Source organism: Lepus europaeus, chromosome 1 (genome assembly GCF_033115175.1).
Source record: "Lepus europaeus isolate LE1 chromosome 1, mLepTim1.pri, whole genome shotgun sequence".
In the NCBI taxonomy this organism is placed as follows: domain Eukaryota; kingdom Metazoa; phylum Chordata; class Mammalia; order Lagomorpha; family Leporidae; genus Lepus; species Lepus europaeus.
In genome coordinates, this window is record NC_084827.1 from 26,702,277 (window position 1) to 26,726,227 (window position 23,951).

Below are 23,951 nucleotides of genomic sequence, written 5' to 3' on the forward strand. Positions count from 1 at the left end.
TTGGGTAAATTCCAAGGAGTGGGATGGCTGGGTTATATGGTAGGGTTATATTCAGGTTTCTGAGGAATCTCCAGACTGACTTCCATAGTGGTCTTACCAGTTTGCGTTCCCACCAACAGTGGGTTAGTGTCCCTTTTTCCCCACATCCTCTCCAGCATCTATTGTTGGTAGATTTCTGTATGTGAGCCCTTCTAACTGGGATGAGGTGAAACCTCATTGTGGTCTTGATCAGCCCTTGTCCAGACTGTTGATGAACAACTTAATACTTTATCCCTTTTAGTATTTTTTTTTGTTCTACTTGATACTATTGGTTGAACTCTGTAATTAACACACAATTATTCTTAAGTGTTTAAATTTAACTGAAAAGTGATCTCTGTTAAATATAAGAGTGGGAATAAGAGAGGGAGGAGATGTACAATTTGGGACATGCTCAATCTGACTTTCTCCAAATGGTAGAGTTAGAAACATGCCAGGGGTTCCAATTCAATCCCATCAAGGTGGCATGTACCAATGCCATCTCACTAATCCAAGTGATCAGTTTCACTTCACAATTGATCATAATGATAGGATTAAGAGTCAAAGGGATCACATAAATAAGACTAGTGTCAGCTAATACTATCTGATAGAATTAAAAAGGGAGAGAACGATCCAACATGGGAAGTGGGATACACAGCAGACTCATAGAATGGCAGATGTCCTAAACAGCACTCTGGCGGAAGAATCAGCTCTTAAGGCATTTGGATCTGGCTGAAGAGCCCATGAGAGTATTTTAGGCATGGAAAGCCAAGACACTCTGGCAAAGAAAAAAAAAAAAAAAAGAAAAGAAAAGACCTAAATGAAAGATCTCTGTGAGTGAGATCCCAGTGGAAAGAACAGGTCATCAAAGAAGGAGGTATCTTTCTCTGAAGGGATGAGACAACTTCCACTTTGACTGTGAACTTGTATAAATAAGATCAGAGTCAGCGAACTCAAAAGGCTTCCATAGCCTTGGAAACTCATGACAAGAGCCTACGGTGATTACTGATGCCATAAACAAGAGTGTCAATTTGTTAAGTCAATAACAGGAGTCACTGTGCACTTACTCCTCATGTAGGATCTCTGTTCTTAATGTGTTGTACAATGTGAATTAATGCTATAACTAGTACTCAAACAGTACTTTACACTTTATGTTCTGTGTGGGTGTGAACTGTTGAAATCTTTACTTAATGTATGCTAAATTGATCTGTCTATAAAGATAATTGAAAATGAATCTTGATGTGAATGGAATGGGAGAGGGAGTGGGAGAGGGGTGGGAGGGAAGTTATGGGGGGGGAACCATTGTAATCCATAAGCTGTACTTTGTAAATTAATATTTATTAAATAAAAGATAAAAAAGAAATTTATTTATGTATTTGAGAGAGAGAGAGAGAGAGAGAGAGAGAGAGAGAGAGAAAGAGAGAGAGAGAGAGATTGATTAATTGTGAATTGGGCCAGGGCTGGTCTAAGCCTGATGAGGGGAGCTGGGAACTCAATCCAAGTCTCCCATGTGGGTGATAGAAGCTCAATTACTTGAGCCATCACCACAGCCTCCAAGAGGCAGGTATGGGAACCAGAGGCAGGTATAGAACCCACATACTATGATGTGAGATGAGGCCTCTTTAACTACCATCTTAACCAGCAGAACAAATGACTGCCTTGGAACTCCAATTTTTCAAAGAATAATGAGGTAAGATCCTATTATATTTTGTTTATAAGTTGTTCAATTTAAGTATAAAGATACAAGTAGAGGCTGGCACTGTGGCATAGCAGATAAAGCCAATGCCTATAATGCCTGCATCCCATATGGGCACTAGTTCGAGTCCCGGCTGCTCCGCTTCCAATCCAGCTCTTTGCTGTGGCCTAGGAAAGCAGTGGGGGATGGCCAAAGTTCTTGGGAGACCCAGAAGATGCTCCTGGCTCCTGGCTTCAGATTGGTGCAGCTCCAGCCGTTGTGGCCATCTGGGAAGTGAACCAGCAGGTGGTTTTCTCTCTCTGCCTCTGCCTCTCTGTAACTCTGTCTTCCAAATGAATAAATCTTTAAAAAAACATACAAGTAAGTTAAGAAAAAAATGATGAGGAAAGATATACTGTAAAAACACTAACTGTAAATAAGCTAGGATTGCTATGTTGCTGTATCAGAGAAGGAACTGAATCAAGAGTACATTCCTAGTCACGGTTGGGATGCCGGATTCTGTCCCAGTTGCTCCTCTTCCAGTCCAGCTCTCTGCTGTGGCCCGGGAGTGCAGTGGAGGATGGCCCAGGTGCTTGGGCCCTGCACCCACATGGGAGACCGGGAGGAAGCACCTGGCTCCAGGCTTTGGATTGATGCAGCGCCGGCTGTAGAGGCCATTTGGGGGGGTGAACCAACATAAAGGAACACCTTTCTCTGTCTCTCTCTCTCACTGTCTAACTCTGCCTGTAAAAAAAAAAAAAAAAAAAAGTACATTCCTTGAGGAGACAGGAGGTGAAGGATCTGGAGCCAAGGTGGAGAGTCGAGTCTTCATAAAGAAGAAATTAACTTTGCCATTTGTCAAGATGAAAAGTGGAAGGGATACTGGGGATGCAGCTGGGTTAGTGCATGTGATGACAGAAAACAGAGGGCATGGATATGGTCTCCCATTGTGCATTCCAAATCCCAGATGTAGAGATCTGTGCTTCCTCAGGGCTCTGAGCAGCTTGGAGAGTGGTCAGAGAGACAGTTTTAACTCCTCCCAACTAATGGTCTTTCTATTGGTCTGATTCTGCAATAGGGATGATAAACATTCTTCACGGAATGGGTTTAAGGCTCCTTGCTCTGGGACATCACACTCCTTTTATGGTGAGATATGTTTAGTTTTTGAAAATGCATAACATTTTGTGAATAGAAAATATATCAGACGATGGACTAACTTGCATTGTGTGTGCTTGCTTTCAGCACATTGGCATGGCTCATAACTACAGGAACAGCAGTCAGGCTGTGCAAGCTGTCCGTGATGCTGGTTACGAAATATCTCTGGGTTTGATGCCAAAGTCAATAGGTCCCCTAACATTTGTGTTCACAGGGACTGGAAATGTATCTAAGGTAAATTCCACCTTTCTTTTTACTGTAAAGCAGTCTGAAGCTCTGAAACAAACTTAAGTGATGTGGACATTTGGTGGATATTTAAAATTGAAAGAAGGGTATTCTATTTCAGGTATTTTTCTTACCTGTGAATTTTCCTCTTAGTGAAGAGCAATAATGGTCCAAACATTTTAATTGTTTTCAGTTAATTCTAAGCTACCACATGCTTCGGATGCTTGCTTTCTCTCTCTTTCTCTATCTCCCTCTCCTTTTCTCTCTTTTTTAGTTTGAGTCATTATAACAGTGTATAGGTTACCTTAGGCTAATGTGTCTTACCTCTATTACTGAGATGTCCTAATGTTTGGAAGTGACTCCCGGAGTTGCCAATAAGATATTAGGAAGATTAATTCAAGGCTGCAACTATAGTTTCTTCCTCCTAAGGTGGTTTTGAGCATACACGTGTAATCTTCCAGATAAACTTGTAATTACCAAATAGATCTTTCTTCAAAGGAAATATTTCACAAGCAGGATATCTTTGTTAGTAGTATATTGTGAGGTAGGCATCTTATTTTTTATCTTTTAGGAAACAGAGTATCCTCATTTGGAATAATTTTTGCAATGGATTAAAAGTAAATATTTTTGTATCCTCATTGCTAACCACTCTTGTTGCTAATTTGAGTAAGTTAGGTTAAAAAAAATAACAATCATGTTTTGGTTACACTGAAATGAAAGGTCACTCATGGTGGACCATGTGCAAGCAGCTTGTCTAGAATTCTGTGTGTCTGCCTTGGCTACAGGGCAGAATGTGAAGTTATAGAATTGTAGGGAAAAGAAGTGGGATATTTGCAGGAAATGGTGTTGCCTTTTCCCCTGTGGTTGTTTAGATTTTTACTGATATATTACTTATAGGGAGCCCAAGAAATCTTTAATGAACTACCCTGTGAATATGTGGAACCCCATGAATTAAGAGAAGTTTCCCAAACTGGAGGTAAGGGGAGGAGAATGTAGCTGCATTTTTTTTTTTTTACTATTTTTAATAGTCCTATGTTGTAATATTTTATAATATTTGTCACCCACTATACTAATTTCTTTCTTCTCTGCAAGACCTCAGAAAGGTGTATGGGACAGTGTTAAGTCGCCATCATCATCTTGTCAGGAAAACAGATGGTGTATATGATCCTGTAGAGTATGACAAATACCCTGAGCGTTACATAAGTCGCTTTAATACTGACGTGAGTATCATATTCGAGACACTGTAGTTGGGCTATTAGGGAGAGAAATTATGAATGTGTATATTGGTTTTCATTTCCTCGTCTTGACTTGTGAATGCTTTGGGTATCATGAATTGGTCTTGGGAGATGTTGTTTTTTTACTAGAGCTTGGAATACTTGCTAGTGGCTTTGGTGGGTTCTGTGGGTTTGCCTCTACTTCACAGTCTCTTTTTTCACCTCAGTTCTGCATGTGCACAATTGGTCTAAACCTTTTCCTGTGGATATTTTCTGTATTATCTCAGTCTCATCAGTACTATTGGCAAAAAACAATGTCTATGAGGTTTGAACTCAGCATCGGTTTCTCCTTTCTATGGCCAGAAATTGCGACCATGACTTCAGCCAGCCATCTGGAAATGCATGTGATTGAGTACCTGGGGCCAGAGTGAAATAGTGTAGTTGTATAAGCACAGACTCATCTTCACTGTACGAAGAACCTATTTGTGAGTCAAATCACTGTGATGGGGCATGCTGGCCTTATCTTTCAAGCATACAATTTATTTGTGTATTCTTTAGTCATTGGTCTTGTGGCAGTCCTCCAACAAAACAAACAATAAACACAAAAATGCCTATGTTCCTTGTGAAATGAATGATTTAAGTAATTTTAACTATGTTTGAATAACAGCATTTTTAGGTTCTGGCCTGAAATTTAGCTGTTTAAGTATGTACAGCACATTGCAAGAAGGATTCTTTCCTTGAGCTTGAGAGTGCTTGAGCTGCTTGAGGAACAAAAATTAGGAAACTAAACATTTTTGAATCTAGTAAATTTCCATCCCTCCTTTTTCCCCAATCACAGAAGTATTGGTGATTGGATGCATCCTAACACTTGTAATGCATAGTTACCATATATACATATGCATATCTATAGCACATTTCTCCATGGAGCTTACAGATGTTATCTGACTTAATCTTCACAGCGTTCCTTGGAGGAACGGGGTATGTGTTATCCCCATCTGGCAGGTAAGGAAAATAGAGCCCAGAGAAGTCAAGGCAGCATGATTTCAATCACACAGTACTTGTGGTTGAGTTGGAAATAGAATTTTAGGTCACTTGACTCTGTTCTTCCCTCTATTAAATACGTGATAAAATAAAAATGATAATATCGTATTTATTATGTTCATATGTTTATTTCTCCTGGGGTAATTCCACAATGAAATATGGGTGGGTTTTTAATATCTTCCTTCAAAGATGACCACTGACCTGGAAAATAAGAAAGTCCTTTTAATTATTTCTCATGGACTTTGCTGGTAGCTCTCATTCAGCCAGCTGTATTGGAAGAGAAGGCCATTTTCTATTTTGTTGAACTGGGAACTTGCTTTACAGATTGCACCCTATACAACTTGTTTAATTAATGGGATCTACTGGGAACAAAACACCCCGCGTCTACTAACTCGCCAAGATGCCCAGAGTCTCCTAGCCCCAGGCAAGTTCTCAGTGGCTGGAGTTGAAGGCTGCCCTGCATTACCACACAAGTAAGGAGATTACTTCAGTGACAATGGCAGTGTTTAATCAGCAGCATCTGTTATTAAGAGATCAGAGAATATGTTATACCAACACATCACAGGGCTTCATTGTTCTTTTAGATTTTATTTGTTGGGCCCGGCACTGTGGCATAGTATCTTAAGCTTCCACCTTCAGCACCAGCATCCCATATGGGAGCTGGTTCATGTTCTGGCTGCTCCACTTCCAATCCAACTCTCTGCTAATGGCCTAGGAAAGCAATGAAAGATGGTCCTAGTGCTTGGGCTCCTGCACCCACATGGGAGACCCAGAAGGAGCTCCTGGATCCTGGTTTCGGATCAGCCCAGCTGCGGAGTGGGGAATGAACCAGTGGATGGAGGACCTCTCTCTATGCCTCTCCCTCTCTATGTCTGTAACTCTGCTTCTCAAATAAATAAGTAAATCTTCAAAAAATTAAATTTTATTTGTTTATTTATTTGAAAGGTAGAGAGAGAGAGAGTCTTTGATTTGTTGGTTTACTCCCCAAGAATTGACAACAGCCAGGGTTCAGCCAGGATGAAACTAGGACCTTAGAACTCAATTGGGGTCTCCCACATGGATGGCAGGAACTCAGGTACTTGAGCCTTCACCCACTGCCTCCTTAAGTGTTCATTATCATAAGCTGGAATTTGGAGCTGAGCTAGGACTTGAACCCAGGCACACTGACATGGGATTCAGGTGTCCCAAGCAGCATCCTAACTGCTGAACCAAATGCCTGCCCCAGGCTTGATTTTTAATGACTACCTGTCTCCTTTATCTTACTCAGCCTCCTTGCAGCACCTGACACATTCACTGTCCTTGCTTGAAACTCTGCTTTTGCCTTCTGTGACTCCACATGCAGCTCCAAATCAACCTCCTCGGAGACAACTTCTCCGAATCCTCATTCCCTATCTATTCTGTTTCTCTCTTCTTTTCTATTCATGATCATTTATTTTCTTGTGTCTATGATTTTTCACTTTCCTAATAGAGCTTAGTCTCTGGATCCTTGTTTACCTTAGCTATAAACACCAGGACTTAGCTGATGTATAAAGGACATTCAGATAATTAATTATCAATCAGTTAGTACTTGTGGAACACTTAGTCTATCTGGAATTTTTTTTTTTTTTTGCTAAGCTGAAGGATAGAGAAGAGTAAAAGATAATGTTTGCTGTCCTCAGGCACGCAGCTGGCATCACATAAATGCCAAGGGAATGTCAAGAGCAACCATATCACAGGAGTTTAGCCCAAAGTGGGAGCACTGGGCTCAACAAAGTCTGCAAATGGAGGAGTGGGGAGAAGGAGAATTTCAGGTGATAGGATTGATGCTTGATAAATACCTGCCATCAAAATACAGTGTAAGACTGTGACAGTCTAGGTCTCTTGTAGATTCTTGTAGGCTGGTGGTGATTAGAAATTGGCAGGAGAATTGTCATCTAGCTTATAAAACTTTTGCATGTTGGGCTCAGACTTTTGCTCATATTTTAAAGAATCCTGTGCACTTACATGAAATTTTGTAGTACTAAACACAGTAAGATAGTGTAACTGAACATTTCTGAGTTATTTAGAGATGGTTAACTAGGTTAACTTTAGTTTTTTGTTAACGATTTCTATAGGGAAGGGATTTTTCATTCTTGCTTCATTTTTTTCCACCCTCTACCTGCCTCTCTTAATTTTTCTTTTTATTTTCTCTCCTCTCTCTCCCTCCCTCCCTCCCTCCCTCCCTCCCTCCCTCCCTCCCTCCCTCCCCACCTCCCTCCAACTCCTCTTGTGGTGACTCAAACTCATATGGGAAGGTTTCTATGTCCCAGAATAACACAGTGTCCCTGAAGAATGAGCTGAAGGAAAAAGCCCAAGGGCTTTAGAGAGAGTTGGCATTCACATTGAAACTTGTTACATTTCATTTTTATTAATTTTTAGTCTTGTTAGAAGCTTCAGAATTCCATCCTCTTATCTAAGCATTGACGTTGTTTTCAGACTTGTGGCAATATGTGACATTTCAGCAGACACAGGAGGATCTATAGAGTTTATGACTGAGTGTACCACAATAGAGCGTCCCTTTTGCATGTATGATGCTGACCAGCATATTATTCATGACAGGTGAGTTTGCCAAATATGTTAGGTGGTGAGTGATGTGTCACTTACGTGGGTACACTCATCTAAAATACTCAATATTTCACATCTTTATGAAGGTCTGCAAATTTTGGATAAACTCAAATGAACATATTTAAAAGTCTGGTTGAAATATCACATGCAGATTTGTGCACTTAAACACATATAATATGTTTAAGTGGGAGGTGGGTTGTGAAAGAAGGGAAAAGTTTTGTTTGGAAGCCAGTTATTTTCTTACATCCTTTGGCACAAAATTACAAGTGACAATGAAGCAAATATAATGGAGTAGACATCTGGGAGAATTAGTACTTCCAAATAACATTTTGTGCATCTGATTAAAGCATATTGCCTTTCCTAGTGTTGAAGGCTCTGGGATTCTGATGTGTTCCATTGACAATTTGCCTGCACAGCTTCCCATCGAAGCTACAGAATACTTTGGAGACATGCTTTACCCGTATGTTGAAGAAATGGTAAGCAGACTGGTACAGCAGCAACAACTCTGTGACTTTAGCTGTAATTCTGGAGGGATCTTATGAGTGTTCTGGTCTTCTGTATCCAAGAAATCTGTTGTAAAATGAAATGCCAGCCCTTCCCCAAAGTGCTTCCTGATACATTTTATTCTGCCTCACAGGGGATGTGATTATATCACTGCCTTCATGCTTAATTACAATATTTGTCTCTTGTTGTACATGTTTTTACTAAGAATGCTCGTGACATGTGAGATAAGCCTAGTTTTATTTTCATTTCTTGCTATCTGGGTCAATTCATATTGGGACATTCTTACTGTGCTGTGATAAATAGGTTTGACAAATCAGAAGTAGAGAAAATGTCATTGGATTTTAGTCACGAAGGCTTAGTTAAGTGGCAGCGTGTGTTAAGATTGTGTATTTTTCTTCTGTCATCAGTGACTGATTACTGCAATACTGTATTGTCGAAATTCTATTTTATTTATTAGAAAAACACGGAATATTTGTCTGATTGATCCTAAGTGTTATTACACGTCCTGCTTTACATTTCTTTTGCTAATGGTTGTCTCTGATTCCAATGGTATGAGGAGTGGCTTTTTTTCTTTTCATAATTTCACCAGGAGTTCTCACACTACAATGGGACAGTAGTTAGTGGAACAAGAATAGATGAGACTTCCAGTCTGTGATCTTCTCTTCTTTCCAACCTTATTCCATTTTACCCCATTGTTTTTCATCTTGGAATAAGTCAGCAGAGGGATATAGCCAGGCTTTAGAAAATGCAAGCAGAAGGCATTCTCATTGGTTGGGTGCAATACTGCACCTTGGAGGAGCCAGGCAGTACTTTCTGTATTTTGATTTCAAATTCTCATGAGAACCCTATCAGGCAGATACAACTATTAAACCAATTGTATAGATTAAAAAACTGAAGCATAGAGAAGTTACAGTTCAGAAGGGTTGCTAATGCAGTCAGTTCTGGATCTGCAGTGTATCTGGGGTTGGTGCTGAGAGGTTGACATAGCATGACAGAGTAGAGATGCAAGGCTTTGCTGGGGACATCAGCTTGCTTCATGGCCTTGAGCAGGGTGCTCACTTCTTTTTGGAGCCTCACATGTTTCATCTTTAAAATGAAGTGGCTGCGATATATAATCTTAATGCTCTCTCCAGGTTTAATATTCTGCAATTGTAAATGTCTAAGGGGCCAAATGGTGCATATATATTTTTTTAACTTTTATTTAATGAATATAAATTTCCAAAGTACAGCTTATGGATTACAATGGCTTCCCCCCAACACACATAACTTCCCTTCCACCTGCAACCCTCCTCTTTCCTGCTCCCTCTCCCCTTCCATTCACATCAAGATTCATTTTCAATTCTCTTTATATACAGAAGATCAGTTTAGTATATATTAAGTGAAGATTTCAACAGTTTGCCCCCACATAGCAACACAAAGTGAAAAATACTGTTGGAGTACTAGTGAGTACTAGTTATAGCATTAAATAACAGTGTACAGCACATTAAAGACAGAGATCCTACATGATATTTTTTAAAAATTGATTAATTTTCTATGCAATTTCCAATTTAACACCAGGTTTTTTTTTTTTTCCAAATGGTGCATATATTTAGAAAAGGCAATAGTGAATTTCCAGATGCCGTTTCTTGTGTTGTTCATTGTGTGTGTGTGTGTGCATGTGTGTGTGTGGTGTGTGTGTGTTATTTTCCTGTGGAGTGAATGTCTAAATTTAACATTTCATATAGTATAGATTTGCTGGTGACAGATTTCCTTTGTTGTCTTTTATCTGAAAATGTCTTCATGTTCTCTATTCTACCAATAAGCCCTTTTTGTGACATTATTTTGTCTGTTTGTTTCAGGGTTATATTTCCATATAATATATATTTTCAATTTTAGCAATTATTTTTAATCATTATTGCAAGAGATGTTATCTCTTTCTTTGCTAAGAGTTTATCTTTTCATTGATTATAAATGTAGTCTTCTTTAGGACATGTAGAATAGCTATAGGGCCACTTTACAGCCTTTTTAGTGGTCTCCAATTATCCAGAGCGATACTTTCCAAGACCCCCAATGAAACCATACATAGTATTAAACCCTGTATATACTATAGTTTTCTTTTACATCCATGATAAAGTATAATTTTTTAATTATCTGCAGTGAGATTAGCTAAAATAATGAAAAATAAAACAGTTATCTAAATACACTATAAAAATACTCTATAATACAAGTTATGTGAAGGTGGTCTCTCTCAAGATATCTTATCGGACTGTATATACCCATTCTTCTTGTGATGATGTGAGATGATGCATGTTTATGTGATGAGATGAGCTGAGGTGAATGAGATAGTCATTGAGACCTATCATTGCGCTACCATCTAAAGGTTGCTTGAACACAAGCACTGAGATACTATGACAGTTATTGATAACTGAGACATCCACCTAGTGACTAGCAGGCAGGTAGCATACACAGTGTGATATGTTGAACAAAGGAATGACTCACGTCCCGGATCTGATGGAGTAAGAAGACGTGAAATTTCGTCCTGCTACTCAGAATGATGTGTAGCTTAACACTGGTGACTAGTTATGCCTGGGTTTTTCCATTTAATATTTTCAGATTTTGATTGATCATGGAAAAGTGAAATGGGAAAAAGCTAAATTGTGGATAAGAAGTGGCCTACTGGAAATCATCCTTCCTACATTCTGGGTCAAATAAAGGTTGACCTTTATTGATTGTCTTTTCATGTAAGAATGAGTCATCATTTTCTTGTTTTCATAAACTGGATAATTTGCAGTCATGTGCTGGATGTTGTAAATGTTATGCTGTGGAGATTCTGGATTGTTGTATTTCTCTGAAAAGTGTTGGTGTTTTGTTTTAACTTAAAACAAATGTTAATTGGTTAGACTCACACTGATATTAACTTGGTTAGTCTCAATGGAAAATTGTGCATCATCTGTACAGCGAGGGGAGGAGAGGAGTAGCTCAGACGAAAGTCCAACTTTTTTTCTCTTTCTTTGAGCTGAAGGAAGTCTACCTGTATCTCCTTAGTTAGGAGCAAAGTTTATAAAATGTTAGACTTCCCTTTTTCTGAGTCTGTGCTTAGTGGCATTTTCTCCTAACACTCGCCTAGTTCTGGTTGCTCTGAGTTGCAGCCCTGTTGGCTTCAGCTGGGCAGTTGGTGGAACCTCTTCATACTGCAGAGCAAAGCAGAAAGCATGGGGCACTCAGCTGCTGTTTTTCCCAAGCTCTGGCACTTCTCCCCAGACTGCTTTCTGTTGTTCTTTCTCTGAAGCCTTCATGTAGTTTGTTATTGCTTGTATGTTGTCCAGAGTCTGTAGCTGTGGTCTGCATGAGGGACAGTTAGAGCTTAAGCTTCCATTCCTAAAATGTAACTTTCTAGTTGTAATATGTGGATTCAGTCTAGCAGAATTTTGGAGTAGCTCAAAGAACTATTGTTATACCGTTGGCTATAAATAATCCTTTTTGAGGACTAAAGTTATGTATTTCAGTGCAACTTTTACCTTATCAGGCTAAGATATAGAAAATATTCCCTCATGGGGCCAGTTCTGTGACACAGGGCCTGCAATGTGGACATCCCATATGGGCGCTGGTTCAAGCACCATGCTCCACTTCTGATCAAGCTCCTTGTTATTACACCTGGGAAAGCAGTGGAAGACGGCCCAAATCCTTGTGCCCCTGCATTCATGTGGGAGATTTTCTGATTGTTTTTAGTACTGATATATGAATCATAGTGTTGCTAGTATATTCTGTTTGATTTCAGTCCTTAGAGTTTTATTGAGATTTGCTTGATAACTAGACATATGGTCAGTTTTTGGCAAAATTTTTCATATGCAGTTGAGAACTATAAGGTAGGGTGTCTGTGTGTTGAGTCTGAGTAAAGTTTTATATGTTAATTTTATATGTTAGCATCTGTGTGCTGAGTCTGAGTAAAGTTTTATATGTTAGTTCCATGCTGGAAAGATTCTTAACACCAGGATAAATAGCTTGTAATTAATCTAGGAAATAGTGATGAGCTATCAAAAGTATTACATGTGAAAGTGATTGGCATACAGATGATTAAGTAACCTATGCTTGTTGTTTTGTTCTGGTTGAATTTTTTTTTTTTTTGACAGGCAGAGTGGACAGTGAGAGAGAGACAGAGAGACAGAGAGAGAAAGGTCTTCCTTTGCCATTGGTTCACCCACCAATGGCCGCTGCGGCCGGTGCACCATGCTGATCTGAAGCCAGTAGCCAGGTGCCTCTCCTGGTCTCCCATGCGGGTGCAGGACCCAAGCACTTGGGCCATCCTCCACTGCACTCCTGGGCCACAGCAGAGAGCTGGCCTGGGAGAGGAGCAACTGGGACAGAATCCGGCGCCCTGACCGGGACTAGAACCCGGTGTGCCGGCGCTGCAGGCGGAGGATTAGCCTATTGAGCCGTGGCGCCGGCCAATAATATTAAATCTTTGATTTTCTCATTCTCATTTCTTTCTTTCTTTCTTCTTCTTTCTTTACTTCTTTTTCTTTTTCTTTTTCTTTCCCTCCCTTCCCCCTTCCTTCCTCCCTCTCTCTCTTTCTTGTTCTCTCTCTTTTGATTTTTTTTTTTTTATTTGAAAAAGAGAGAGAGATATCTTCCATCTGCTGGTTCACTTCCCAAATGGCTGCATCGGACAGGGCTGGGTCAGGCTGAAGCTAAGAGCAAGGAGCTTCTTCTGGGTCTCCCACACTGGTGGCAGGAGCCCAGTGACTTGGTGCATCTTCTGCTGCCTTCCCAGGTGCATTAGCAGGGAGCTGGATTGGAAGTGCAGCAACTGAGACAGGAACTGGTGCCCATATGGAATGCCAGCACCATAGCAGCAGCTTTATGCACTATACCACAGAGCTGGCCCTAGTGGGTTAATTCCATGAGCTCTCCAAAATGGGCCTGGCTCATAGATATTTACCTTTTTTACTTTAATGCCTATATCCCAGGAATAGATGGCTTACATTTCTGATATTTTCGATACATGAAAGTAATTTTAGATTTATTTTAATACAATAACTAAATTCTCTGCTGCTGGTATCTGCTTAGGGACATTGTTCTCTTTCTTAGTCTGGTGAGTGCTCTAGACTTTGCCTAGGATTAGAGAAGAAGGATTGTCTCCTTGGCTCTCTTTGGCCTTTAGAAGCAGTGTGGACTTACTATGTCCCTCCTTGGAAATACCGTTACATTTAAGAATTGGGTACCATGGGAGAAAAGAGGACTAGAAGGATGCTTGCATTTTAATATGCAATATAAGTCTTTTTACTGTGGTCTAACTCAATCTTGCAAGAGAAGGGAAGAGAATGTGGATAACTTTTGAGATATACTTGATCAAGTAACTTTCCCTATTAACATTTGAAATGCTGATGTGCCTTGCATAGAACTAATAATATTGACTACTCCAGGGTTGATGGCACTGTGAAGTGGAAAATCCATTCTCTGGTTCTTATAGGATGATTTGAGCCTTGGGAATGGGATGGAGGCTCTCAGATGGAGGACTATGGATTGGAAGCTCGTGATAATATTTGACAATGTGCTCAATATGACACATCTAATTGCTTGGGAAAGATAAGCTTTTTTTGGAATGTGTTCCAATCAACAAAAGATGATGTTAATTAAAAATTTGAACTTACACTTAAGCATTGTGTTCTTGGAAGTAAAATCAATTGTTTATAGAAGACTTCTATAACCAATATTTTGTATTTGGTGATCTTCAGAAAACTGTTTCCTGAATTCTCTTTTTCCCCCTTAGGCTAATATTTGAATGTGGATGCAAGCACCAAGAAGACTTCTTTGCAATCTAATATATCTCTAACCAATCTCATTTTCCTTTCAGTTATTATCAGATGCAACACAGCCTCTTGAAAGCCAGAATTTTTCTCCTGTGGTGCGAGATGTAAGTTATGAGAATTTCTTTCTACAGTTGTAGTTTTATCACTGTCATCCTGACTCTTTTCTTTCCTTTACCTATTCCTTCTCCTTGTTTCACTATATCTCTCACTTTGTCTACATTTGTATCAGTCATGAACCCCTGGAAGTAAAATTTGTGTTCTAATGAAATGTCTTGTGTTATATACACTTAGGCAGTGATTACATCCAATGGTACATTGACTGATAAATATAAATATATCCAGAAACTCCGGGAGGATAGGTAAGTATTGTTCAAATCCTCTTGCTTTATACATTTATTCTTATCTTGGAGATGAATGTTTTTTAATACTTTAATAGAATTCTTAAAATCATTAGATTTATACATGTAGATTTTGATGTCTGTAAATGTAGGGAATCTAAAAGTGACTGTTTGGAACTAATGTATGTTGTTTTCTCCTGAAGAATATTATAGCATCATTTTGGCTATGTAATATCTTACTTGAAAGTACTCAAGAAGTCCATGAATTGTGGAATTAAAAGATAGGCTCATTTTTATGTAAAATTTTTTGAAGTCCATGAATAGATTCTTTTTTTTTTATAAGATTTTATTTATTTATTGGAGAGGTAGAGTTACAGACAGTGAGAGGGAGAGACAGAGATTGGTATTCCGTCTGCTGGTTCACTCCCCAGATGGCTGCAACAGCCGGAGCTGTGCCGATCCGAAGCCAGGAGCCAGGAGCTTCCTCCGGGTCTTCCTATGTGAGTGCAGGGGCCCAAGGACTTGGGCTGTCTTCTACTGCTTTCCCAGACGATAGCAGAGAGCTGGATGGGAAGAGGAGCATCTGGGACTATAAACAGTGCCCATATGGGATGCTGGCACCACAGGCAGAGGATTAACCTACAGTGCCACAGCACCAGCCCCTAGATTCTTTATAATATGCATTTTCTGCAATCTTTTTGAAGATCCCACATATAAACTTGTGTGTACTTTTGCAAACAAAAGTACAATAGTGTTATCTTTTTAGTAACTCCTTGTTCTTTAGCATTTTGTACATTGTCATAGTCTGTTCAAGAGACATTCTGGTCTAAGTTTCCAACAACAGAGTACGCTACTAATTCCTTGGTATCATTTTCATGGTTTCATGTTGAAATTGGGAAATCTTTTTTTAAAAAATAGTTTTTAGTTATTTACTTGAAAGAGAGAGGGGGATAAGTTGGTTCACTCCCTAAAGGCCTGCAACTTCTAAGGTAGACCAGGCCTAAGGCAGGACATAGAACTCAATTTGGATGGCAGGGACCCAACTACTTGAGCCATTACCAGCTACCTCCCAGGGTGTACATTAGCAGGATGCTGAAATTGTGTGCAGAGCCAGAACTTGAACCTAGACACTTCAGTATAGCATGTGGAACTCTCAAATGGTGTCTTTTTTTAAAAAAATTTTTGGCAGGCAGAGTGGACAGTGAGAGAGAGAGAGAGAGAAAGGTCTTCCTTTGCCGTTGATTCACCCTCCAATGGCAGCCGTGGCTGGCGCGCTGAGACTGGCGCACCACGCTGATCTGAAGGCAGGAGCCAGGTGCTTCTCCTGGTCTCCCATGGAGTGCAGGGCCCAAGCACTTGGGCCATCCTCCACTGCACTCCTGGGCCATAGCAGAGAGCTGGCCTGGTAGAGGGGCAACTGGGACAGAATCCGGCGCCCCAACCAGGACTAGAACCTGGTGTGCCGGCCCCACTAGGTGGAGGATTAGTCTGTTGAGCCATGGCGCCGGCCTCAAATGGTGTCTTAACAGCTGCACCAAATGCTTACCCCAATATCAGGGACTTGGATTCAAAAGACATTTAACGAATCTCTTCCATATTCAAAATAGAGCTTATATATTAATAGGTTTACAGAAATGGATAATACTTAATCACAGCTTTGAAGGTCATGGCTTTTAGGAAAGACAGAGAGTTATCTTTCCAGAAGATACAAGTACTAACAGAACAAACTGAGAATGAGCCATATCTCCTACTAGTCTTAGGCCTCTGCATTCAACACATGGCATTTGAGATTTCAAAGTTATGATTTCAGTGGTTCTTAAGTGAACCTACAGATATATGACAAAGCAATTTCCAATATGGCTAACAATAATCTCCTCAAATTGTTTTCCACTTGGACTGTTGTAAGGAGGAAATAAGGTTTCCAATGTAAGGCCCCTAACATGATTTTTAATCAGGTCCCTTGGCAAATAAAAAGTGAGACTAAGTTACTCAGTTGTGGGTAAGCCAAGCAAGCATCCAGCATCTGCACCTCCCTAGAAATGTTGGGAATTCATGGTCTGTGGACATAGAATATCTCAGCGATGACAGCAGATTGCTCCTCATTGTACAAAATCTGAAATACGTAATGAGAACATTCATACAGGAAACTCCTGTGGAAGTTCTTATTGTTAGTAAAGGGATAAATTGTTGTTTCATGGTCAAGATTTTAGTTTGGTTTTGGGAGGGCAAAATTCTGCTATTTTTAAAAAAAAATCAAATTTTAATTTCTTCTCCCCCCCCCCCCTTTTTTTTTTTTTTTGGAAACAGAGAACGTGCTCAGTCACTTTCAATGGACACCAAGAAAAAGGTCTTGGTTCTTGGGTCTGGCTATGTGTCTGAGCCTGTATTAGAATACCTGTCAAGAGACAACAACATAGAAATAACAGTAGGTAAATACGCCCTAACTTTTGAAGAAGAAAAGCTAATTTCTTGTCATGTTCACCTTGTGAATTTTAGGTGACGATTTTATTTCTATGGAAAAATGATTTTTTGGATGTTAAGTGTGTGGGTTTTTTTTTTTTTTTTGCTCTGATTACTGGTATAAATCTTAAAGTTGGACTTTTAAAATTTTTGAAATAGGCTCTGATATGAAGAATCAAATTGAACAGTTGGGCAAGAAATATAATATTAATCCAGTGAGCATGAACATTGGTAAACAAGAAGAGAAGTTGGATTCCTTGGTGGCCACACAGGATCTTGTCATCAGGTATCTGTTAAGAATGAGTTCTGTGTATTTTATTGTTTTTATTTCTCTTATTTTATTTTCCCTCCCCCTTTTTGTTCCCTCCTCTCCCTTCCCTCCCTCCTCTCCCCTCCCCTCCCCTCCATCCCTTCCCTTCCCTCCCCTTCCATTCCCCTTCCCTTCTCATCTCTGATTAAAAATTTTAAAAGCAGGATGTACCCAAAAAGTGCACAAAGGCCAGATGTATCACAATGCATTTTTATGTAACCACCACTCACCTTCTATAATAGATTACCAGCAGTACTCCAGAGCCCTTCTTGTACCTCTCTCCGTTATCTAACCCTACCTCCAAAGGTAAACACTATCCTGGCTTCTAATATATAAAACAATTGTCGCCCGCTTTCAAACTTTATATAATTGGAATAATTCAGAACATCCTCATTTGTGGCTGCCTTTTGTCATTCAACATTGACTGTGAGAATCATCTGTGTCATTGTTTATAAGTTTTTAATTTTTCTCTGCTGTGTAGTATTCCATTGCATGAATATACCATGATTATTCATTTGACTATTGATGGATATTTAGCTGTTTTGGGATATTATGAATTATTTTGTTACATGCACTTTAGTATTTATCTTTTGGTAATCATATACTTACATATCTGATAAGTATTCCTAGAAGTACAACAGTTGGGTTATGAGGTATTTATGGGTTATGAGATATTTATGTCCCATATATTTTAGTGTCTATCCCTTGTACTTATATAATTTAAGTAAAATTAATAGATTCTCTAGCCTTATGAACACTTTCAGGCTTATTATAGGAAGAGATCTTGAAATAGAGTGTTTTCTACCACCTAATAACAATGAAGACCTCATTCTAAATACAGCACAACAAAAGGTTTTGAAATATCACAGTGATAGGAATAGCCATTTATTCTTAAAATACAATTTTTTAATATTTTTTTATTTGACAGGTAGAGTTATAGACAGTGAGAGAGAGACAGAGAGAAAGGTCTTCCTTCCATTGGTTCATCCCCCAAATGGCCACTATGGCTGGCGGTGTGCCGATCCGAAGCCAGGAGCCAGGTGTTTCTTCCTGGTCTCCCATGCAGGTGCAGGGGCCCAAGCACTTGGGCCATCCTCCATGGCCTTCCCGGGCCACAGCAGAAAGCTGGACTGGAAGAGGAGCAACCGGGACTAGAACCCGGCGTCCAAATAGGATGCTGGCGCCAAAGGCAGAGGATTTTAACCAAGTGAGCCATGGCGCCGGCCCCTTAGAATACAATTTTTGCAAGATTAAAGGAATAAGTACCTGCTCACTCAAAGTGACTGCTTAAAAGCTCTTAGATCAGATTGAAATTGTGTCTTTGGAGGTATCTTTGGAGGAAATCCTGTAAGTCCCACTTTGAAAAAAAAACAGACTTGAGAAAATAGACACAATAACATGTGGGAACTTTTAAATTATCTCTTGATATCTTTAAATATGACTTCTTTGGGGTGCTTAAAATTTTGCTCAATTTATACAAATTTCATGTACATTAATTATTATTCAGCAAAAATTGACTCTGACCAGTAGACGTTGTCTGTACGAAAAAATCCTGATTAAGATAAAATGTCGTAACCTTCTTTTTGAATAAAACAAAAACAATTTATCCTGCCATTCCTGGATACCTAAATATTTCATTGTTTTTTATTGAACAGAAAGAACCAAGCATAAAACAGATTTGGATTGAAATTTGTAGAAAATATGACAAGATAATGCAATTATCTACTAAAATGTGTAAATTTTAAAATTTAGCAAACTAGTGCTCTTTAGTAAGATTCAACATGAGCAAAATCTACCTTCTGTTTTAAAGTTTTTCTTATTTGTGGCCTTTCTATACTTAGTAATGCCATTAAGCATTATTTTCTATGGCGTTCCTTAAATAATGTTTTAAGAGAAGAGGAGAAAGGTGTTTCGATGTAAACTTTGTGATAGGGATTACAAAGACAAAATGAGTAAAGAAATGTTTCACAAAATATTTATGTGAAATTCTTATGGTTTTAATTTTTCACCTTTAATTTTTCATGATCTAAATGCGTAGTACTTGATTTTGATGCATTTCTGAAAATTAGATTGTTATTTTGTGTATGTATTTCACAATTGACATTTCCAACCATTTAGATTAAGTTTGAGTCAATTAAGATAGTTCAAAAGGTATGTCCCCTGTTGAGTGCTTGTTTTATTGTATTCAAAATATTATAAACTCTAATTCTTTTGTCTAAAGCAGCCCTATTATTCAAAGCCCTATCATTCTAGTTCTCAGCGTATTATTAGAACAGTGAAGATAATGTCAATGTTTTAAAATATTGTTGGGTCTTGGGGCCGGTGCTGTGGCCTAGCAGGTAAAGCTACCGCCTGCAGTGCTGGCATCCCATATGGGTGCCGGTTCAAGTCCCAGTTGCTCCACTTCAATCCAGCTCTCCCCTGTGCCCTGGGAAAGCAGTAGAGGATGCTTACCATGTGGAATTTTAGCCATCTTCATAGCTTTTACACTAATCAAAATCATTAAAGCCCATCTCTTCCCTGGTCCCTTCATAGAATCTCTACTATTTAATGTAACACGTGGGGCACCTTGCGTTAGTCTGGGATATAGGGAGGTAAAAAGAAAGCAGTAGTGCTTGGGCTCCTGCACTCATGTGGGAGACCTGGAAGAAGTTCCTGGATCCTGGCTTCTGATTGGCACAGCTCTGGCATTTCGGCCATCTGGGGAGTGAACCAGTAGATGGAAGGCCTCTCCCTGTCTCTCTTTGCCTCTGCCTCTCTGTAACTCTGCCTTTCAAATCAATAAATAAATCTTAAAAAATATTATTAGATCTTAAATTTTCAGTGTGAAGATAAAAATCCCCACTTATTAAGATGATGGTGTTGGGGACTGGAGCTGTTATGTAGCAGGCTAAGCCTCCACCTGTGGCACCAGTATCTGCTGTGGGTGCCAGTTTGTGTCCTGGCTGCTCCTTTTTCAATCCAGTTCTTTGCTTGTGGCCTAGGAAAGCAGTAGAAGGCAGCCCAAGTGCTTGGGCACCTGTACCCATGTGGGAGACCAGAAGAAGTTCCTGGCCCTTGCTTTGGATTGGCTCAGCTCTGGCTGTTGCGGCCATTTAGGGAGTAAACCCGTGGGTGGAATATCCTTCTCTGTGTCTCTCCCTTTATCTGTCCATAACTGCCTCTCAAATGAAAAAAAAAAAATAATGATGTTGTATACTCTGTATTAATATCTTGATTCTAACAGTTTTGCATATATTTTGCTCAATTGCTTTTAAATGGCTAGCAAATTTGGTAATAATAATTTTTGGTTAAAAAAGCCAAAAACATAGAGATCAAGTGTTTCCTAGGGTTGTTGATACATGTAAAATATGTAACAATTTTGTTCTACATGATAATAAATCTAAGTAGCAATACTTGAGTCTATCAATCTGAGGAAGAAAAAATGCCCAAGAAGTAGTTTTATTTTGTTTTGTGTAAAATAGAGAAAATCTGAAATATGCAGCATGAATTTGACAAGTACAGTGATACAGTGTGAGATCATTTTAAAATCAGTATTCATTTTTTTGTCAGTGGTGCTATACTGCTTTACTAAATAGACTAATAGAATTTATATAGTGTCATGGAATTGACAGGCTATTATTCTCTGAGTGGAATATGGATATATTCACTTATGTTGATATTTATTAAAACTATTTTGCAGGGGATTGTATAGTGTCAGCACCAAATTAACATGGCAAATTTAGCTTTTAGAAAACCCAGTTTGAGTTGAGTTTTATGAACAGCTTTATCTTTTTGCTCACCATGTGGAATTTTAGCTGTTTTTCATAGCTTTTACACCAATCAATATCATTAAAGCCCATCTCTTCCCAGGTCCCTTCGTAGATTCTCTACTATTTAATGTAACACATAGGCTACCTTGGGCTAGTCTGGAACATGGGGAGGTAAAAAGAACAGCAAGCCTATTTTTTCAATAGGAAACCCAAGACAGAAATCCATAGAAATATAAGGACAAATGGAATAAATTCCATTAAGTGGTGTGAAATAGCTAGATACCTGCTGAGGAAGGAGATCTGACTCTAGGGGAATCTGGGAAAGCTTTTTGGAGGAAAGTAACTTTTCAGGCATTTTTAAAAATTGTATAGGACTTGGATGGGAGTGGATGGATGTTATGAACTTCCCAAGTGGGAGGCGTAGTAAGAGTCAGGATTCAGAGCTGAGAAAAGTAAAGGTTTTGAGTGGAGAATTACAATAGCTCCTTTAGTGCCATACGTGATTTATGAAAGAAATTGAGGGAGGAAGTGGAAAGGCTGGGTGAGGGGAATTTGAAAGTGCTTTAGACTTGACAACAGGGTGAATATATCCTATAGTCCACAGGGAGTCCATTGGTCACTTCTGAGAATCATTCAATTAGAACAGAGACTGGGAATGGAGCTTTAGCACAGGGTAAGGTACATTAGAAGGTAGGGTTGGAGAATAAGTTTCTGATTAGTTTTTGCCTCTGTCTTTAAGCTTGTTGCCTTATGTGTTGCATCCTCTTGTGGCCAAGGCATGCATCACAAACAAAGTTAACATGATCACTGCCAGCTACATCACACCAGCGCTAAAAGAATTGGAAAAGAGGTAAGTTTCAATCAGTTTCAACAAAGGATATGAATCTATGGCATTGTTTTTAATTTATATCCAATATTTCCTCTTTCTACCTCTTACAGTGTAGAAGATGCTGGTATCACAGTCATTGGTGAATTAGGTTTGGATCCTGGCCTTGATCATATGTTGGCAATGGAAACAATAGACAAGGCCAAGGAATCAGGAGCCACGGTGAGCCCCCCTCCCTTTTTAAAAGATTTTATATATGTATTTGAGAGGTAGAGTTACAGACAGAGACAGGGAGAGACAGACAGAAAGGTCTTCAATCTGCTGGTTCACTAACCAAATGGCCACAATGGCTGGAGGTGAGCGGATCTGAAGCCAGAAGTGTCTTCCGGGTCTCTCACATGGGTGCAGGGGCCCAAGCATTGGGCCATCTTCTGCTGCTTTCCTAGGCCATAGCAGAGAGCTAGATTGGAAGAGGAGCAGCTGGAATACGAACTGGAACACTATATATATATCTATATATATATCTATATATATATATATATCTCATATGGGATGCTGGTGCCCCAGGCAGAGGCATAGTCTCCTATGCTATAGCACCAGCCTCAGGGTGAGCCCCTATATACCTAAAGATCTATTTATGAAAATATCCAGAAAGTCTAATTTTTTAGATATAGAAATAATATTTCTGTAACTTTTATTAGTGATTCTGCTGTATTATAGTTCATAAATTGCCTAGATTCCAAATAAATTTCTTTAAAATGAAAAAATAGTTAAACATGTCCAGGTTTTAGGCAGCAACTGCATTTTTAGAATGTGGTTTTTTGATAAGTTTTTGATAAACAGAAGCTACTATAATATATTGACTTAATAAAGATTTCAGATTTCTTTGGAGATTCTGTATTAAGGTTTGATTTTTAAAAGTGAGGGAAGGGGGCTGGTACTGTGGCACAATGGGTTAAGCCACAGCCTGTAGTGCCAACATCCCATGTGGGTGCTGGTTCAAGTCCCAGCTACTCTATTTCCAATCCAGCTCCCTGCCAATGTGCCTGGGAAAACCGTGGAAGATGGCCGGCATGCCTGAGCCCCTCCACCCATGTAGTAGACCTGGACAAAGCTCCTGGCTCCTGGTTTCAGCCTGGCCAGGCCCTGGCCTTTGAAGCCATTGAGGAATGAACTTGAAGATGGAAGATCTCCCCCTACCACCCCCCTCTGTAATGCTTTCAGAGAAAGAGAGAAAGAGAGGAAGGGAGGAAGGAAGAAAGAATCTTTTTTAAAAAAAATGACAGAGAAAAGCCTTTGAAATACCATTAATCTGTTGATGTACAAATATTTTACACATGACTACCATTGGATATGTAAATGTGATGTTCAGATTAAATGTTTGAACTTTTTGAATATATGTCATCAAATATCTACATTGAATACAAAAGTCAGTAGACTAAGCAGAATTGACCTAACACTGCCTTTAGAGGTAATTTTTTTCCTTTTAGTAGTTGTAAAATATAATTGTTATTTTATTGAATGCTACTTGAGTCTGAAGATGCATTTTTGAAAGCTTTAGTTACTTCAGGCAAGAAAAAAACTGACAAATTCACCTCATGTCATTGTCCTCAATTAACTACTTCGATTCATTCTTCTTCTTAATTTGCTGATTCTTTTATTTACAGATTGAATCTTACGTTTCTTACTGTGGTGGGCTTCCAGCCCCAGAACATTCAGACAACCCTTTGAGATATAAATTCAGCTGGAGTCCAGTGGGAGTCTTGATGAACATAATGCAGCCTGCCACCTACCTGCTCAACGGCAAGGTGAAGGGGACCATGGAAAGCTTCAGTGATTCAAACAGCCTAGAAAGTCCACACTCTTTCCCTGATATGAGGGCCCTGTGATAGTGGCTGTGCTGCCTGTTTCCCCACTGTCCCTCCTTGGGTATTTTCCAATGTGTATTTTCTGTTCCTTGTAGTGTGGGCTCTTCATGGTTCCCAGCTCATTCTTCCTTCATGGCCTTCATGCAAGCTCTTTCTACTATTTGACAGTTCACTTGTCTACTTCTCACACATGTAA

At 39.3% G+C, this 23,951-nt stretch overlaps 1 protein-coding gene across 3 annotated transcripts in view; it reads left to right on the top strand.

Moving 5' to 3' along the window:
* Positions 1–23,951, top strand: part of AASS (aminoadipate-semialdehyde synthase) — a 68,496-nt gene that overhangs the window by 24,766 nt on the left and 19,779 nt on the right. For 2 of the 3 annotated variants that reach the window (XM_062206607.1, XM_062206531.1), the window contains exons 5-19: positions 2,769–2,836; positions 2,933–3,079; positions 3,968–4,046; positions 4,163–4,290; positions 5,650–5,798; positions 7,780–7,902; positions 8,273–8,384; positions 14,246–14,305; positions 14,493–14,560; positions 14,971–15,039; positions 16,847–16,968; positions 17,159–17,285; positions 21,801–21,911; positions 22,001–22,109; positions 23,555–23,695. In XM_062206607.1, the coding sequence (XP_062062591.1) occupies positions 2,769–2,836; positions 2,933–3,079; positions 3,968–4,046; positions 4,163–4,290; positions 5,650–5,798; positions 7,780–7,902; positions 8,273–8,384; positions 14,246–14,305; positions 14,493–14,560; positions 14,971–15,039; positions 16,847–16,968; positions 17,159–17,285; positions 21,801–21,911; positions 22,001–22,109; positions 23,555–23,695 (1,613 nt within the window). The remainder of the gene's footprint in view (positions 1–2,768; positions 2,837–2,932; positions 3,080–3,967; positions 4,047–4,162; positions 4,291–5,649; positions 5,799–7,779; positions 7,903–8,272; positions 8,385–14,245; positions 14,306–14,492; positions 14,561–14,970; positions 15,040–16,846; positions 16,969–17,158; positions 17,286–21,800; positions 21,912–22,000; positions 22,110–23,554; positions 23,696–23,951) is intronic. The other variant, XM_062206583.1, reaches the window with a different exon arrangement.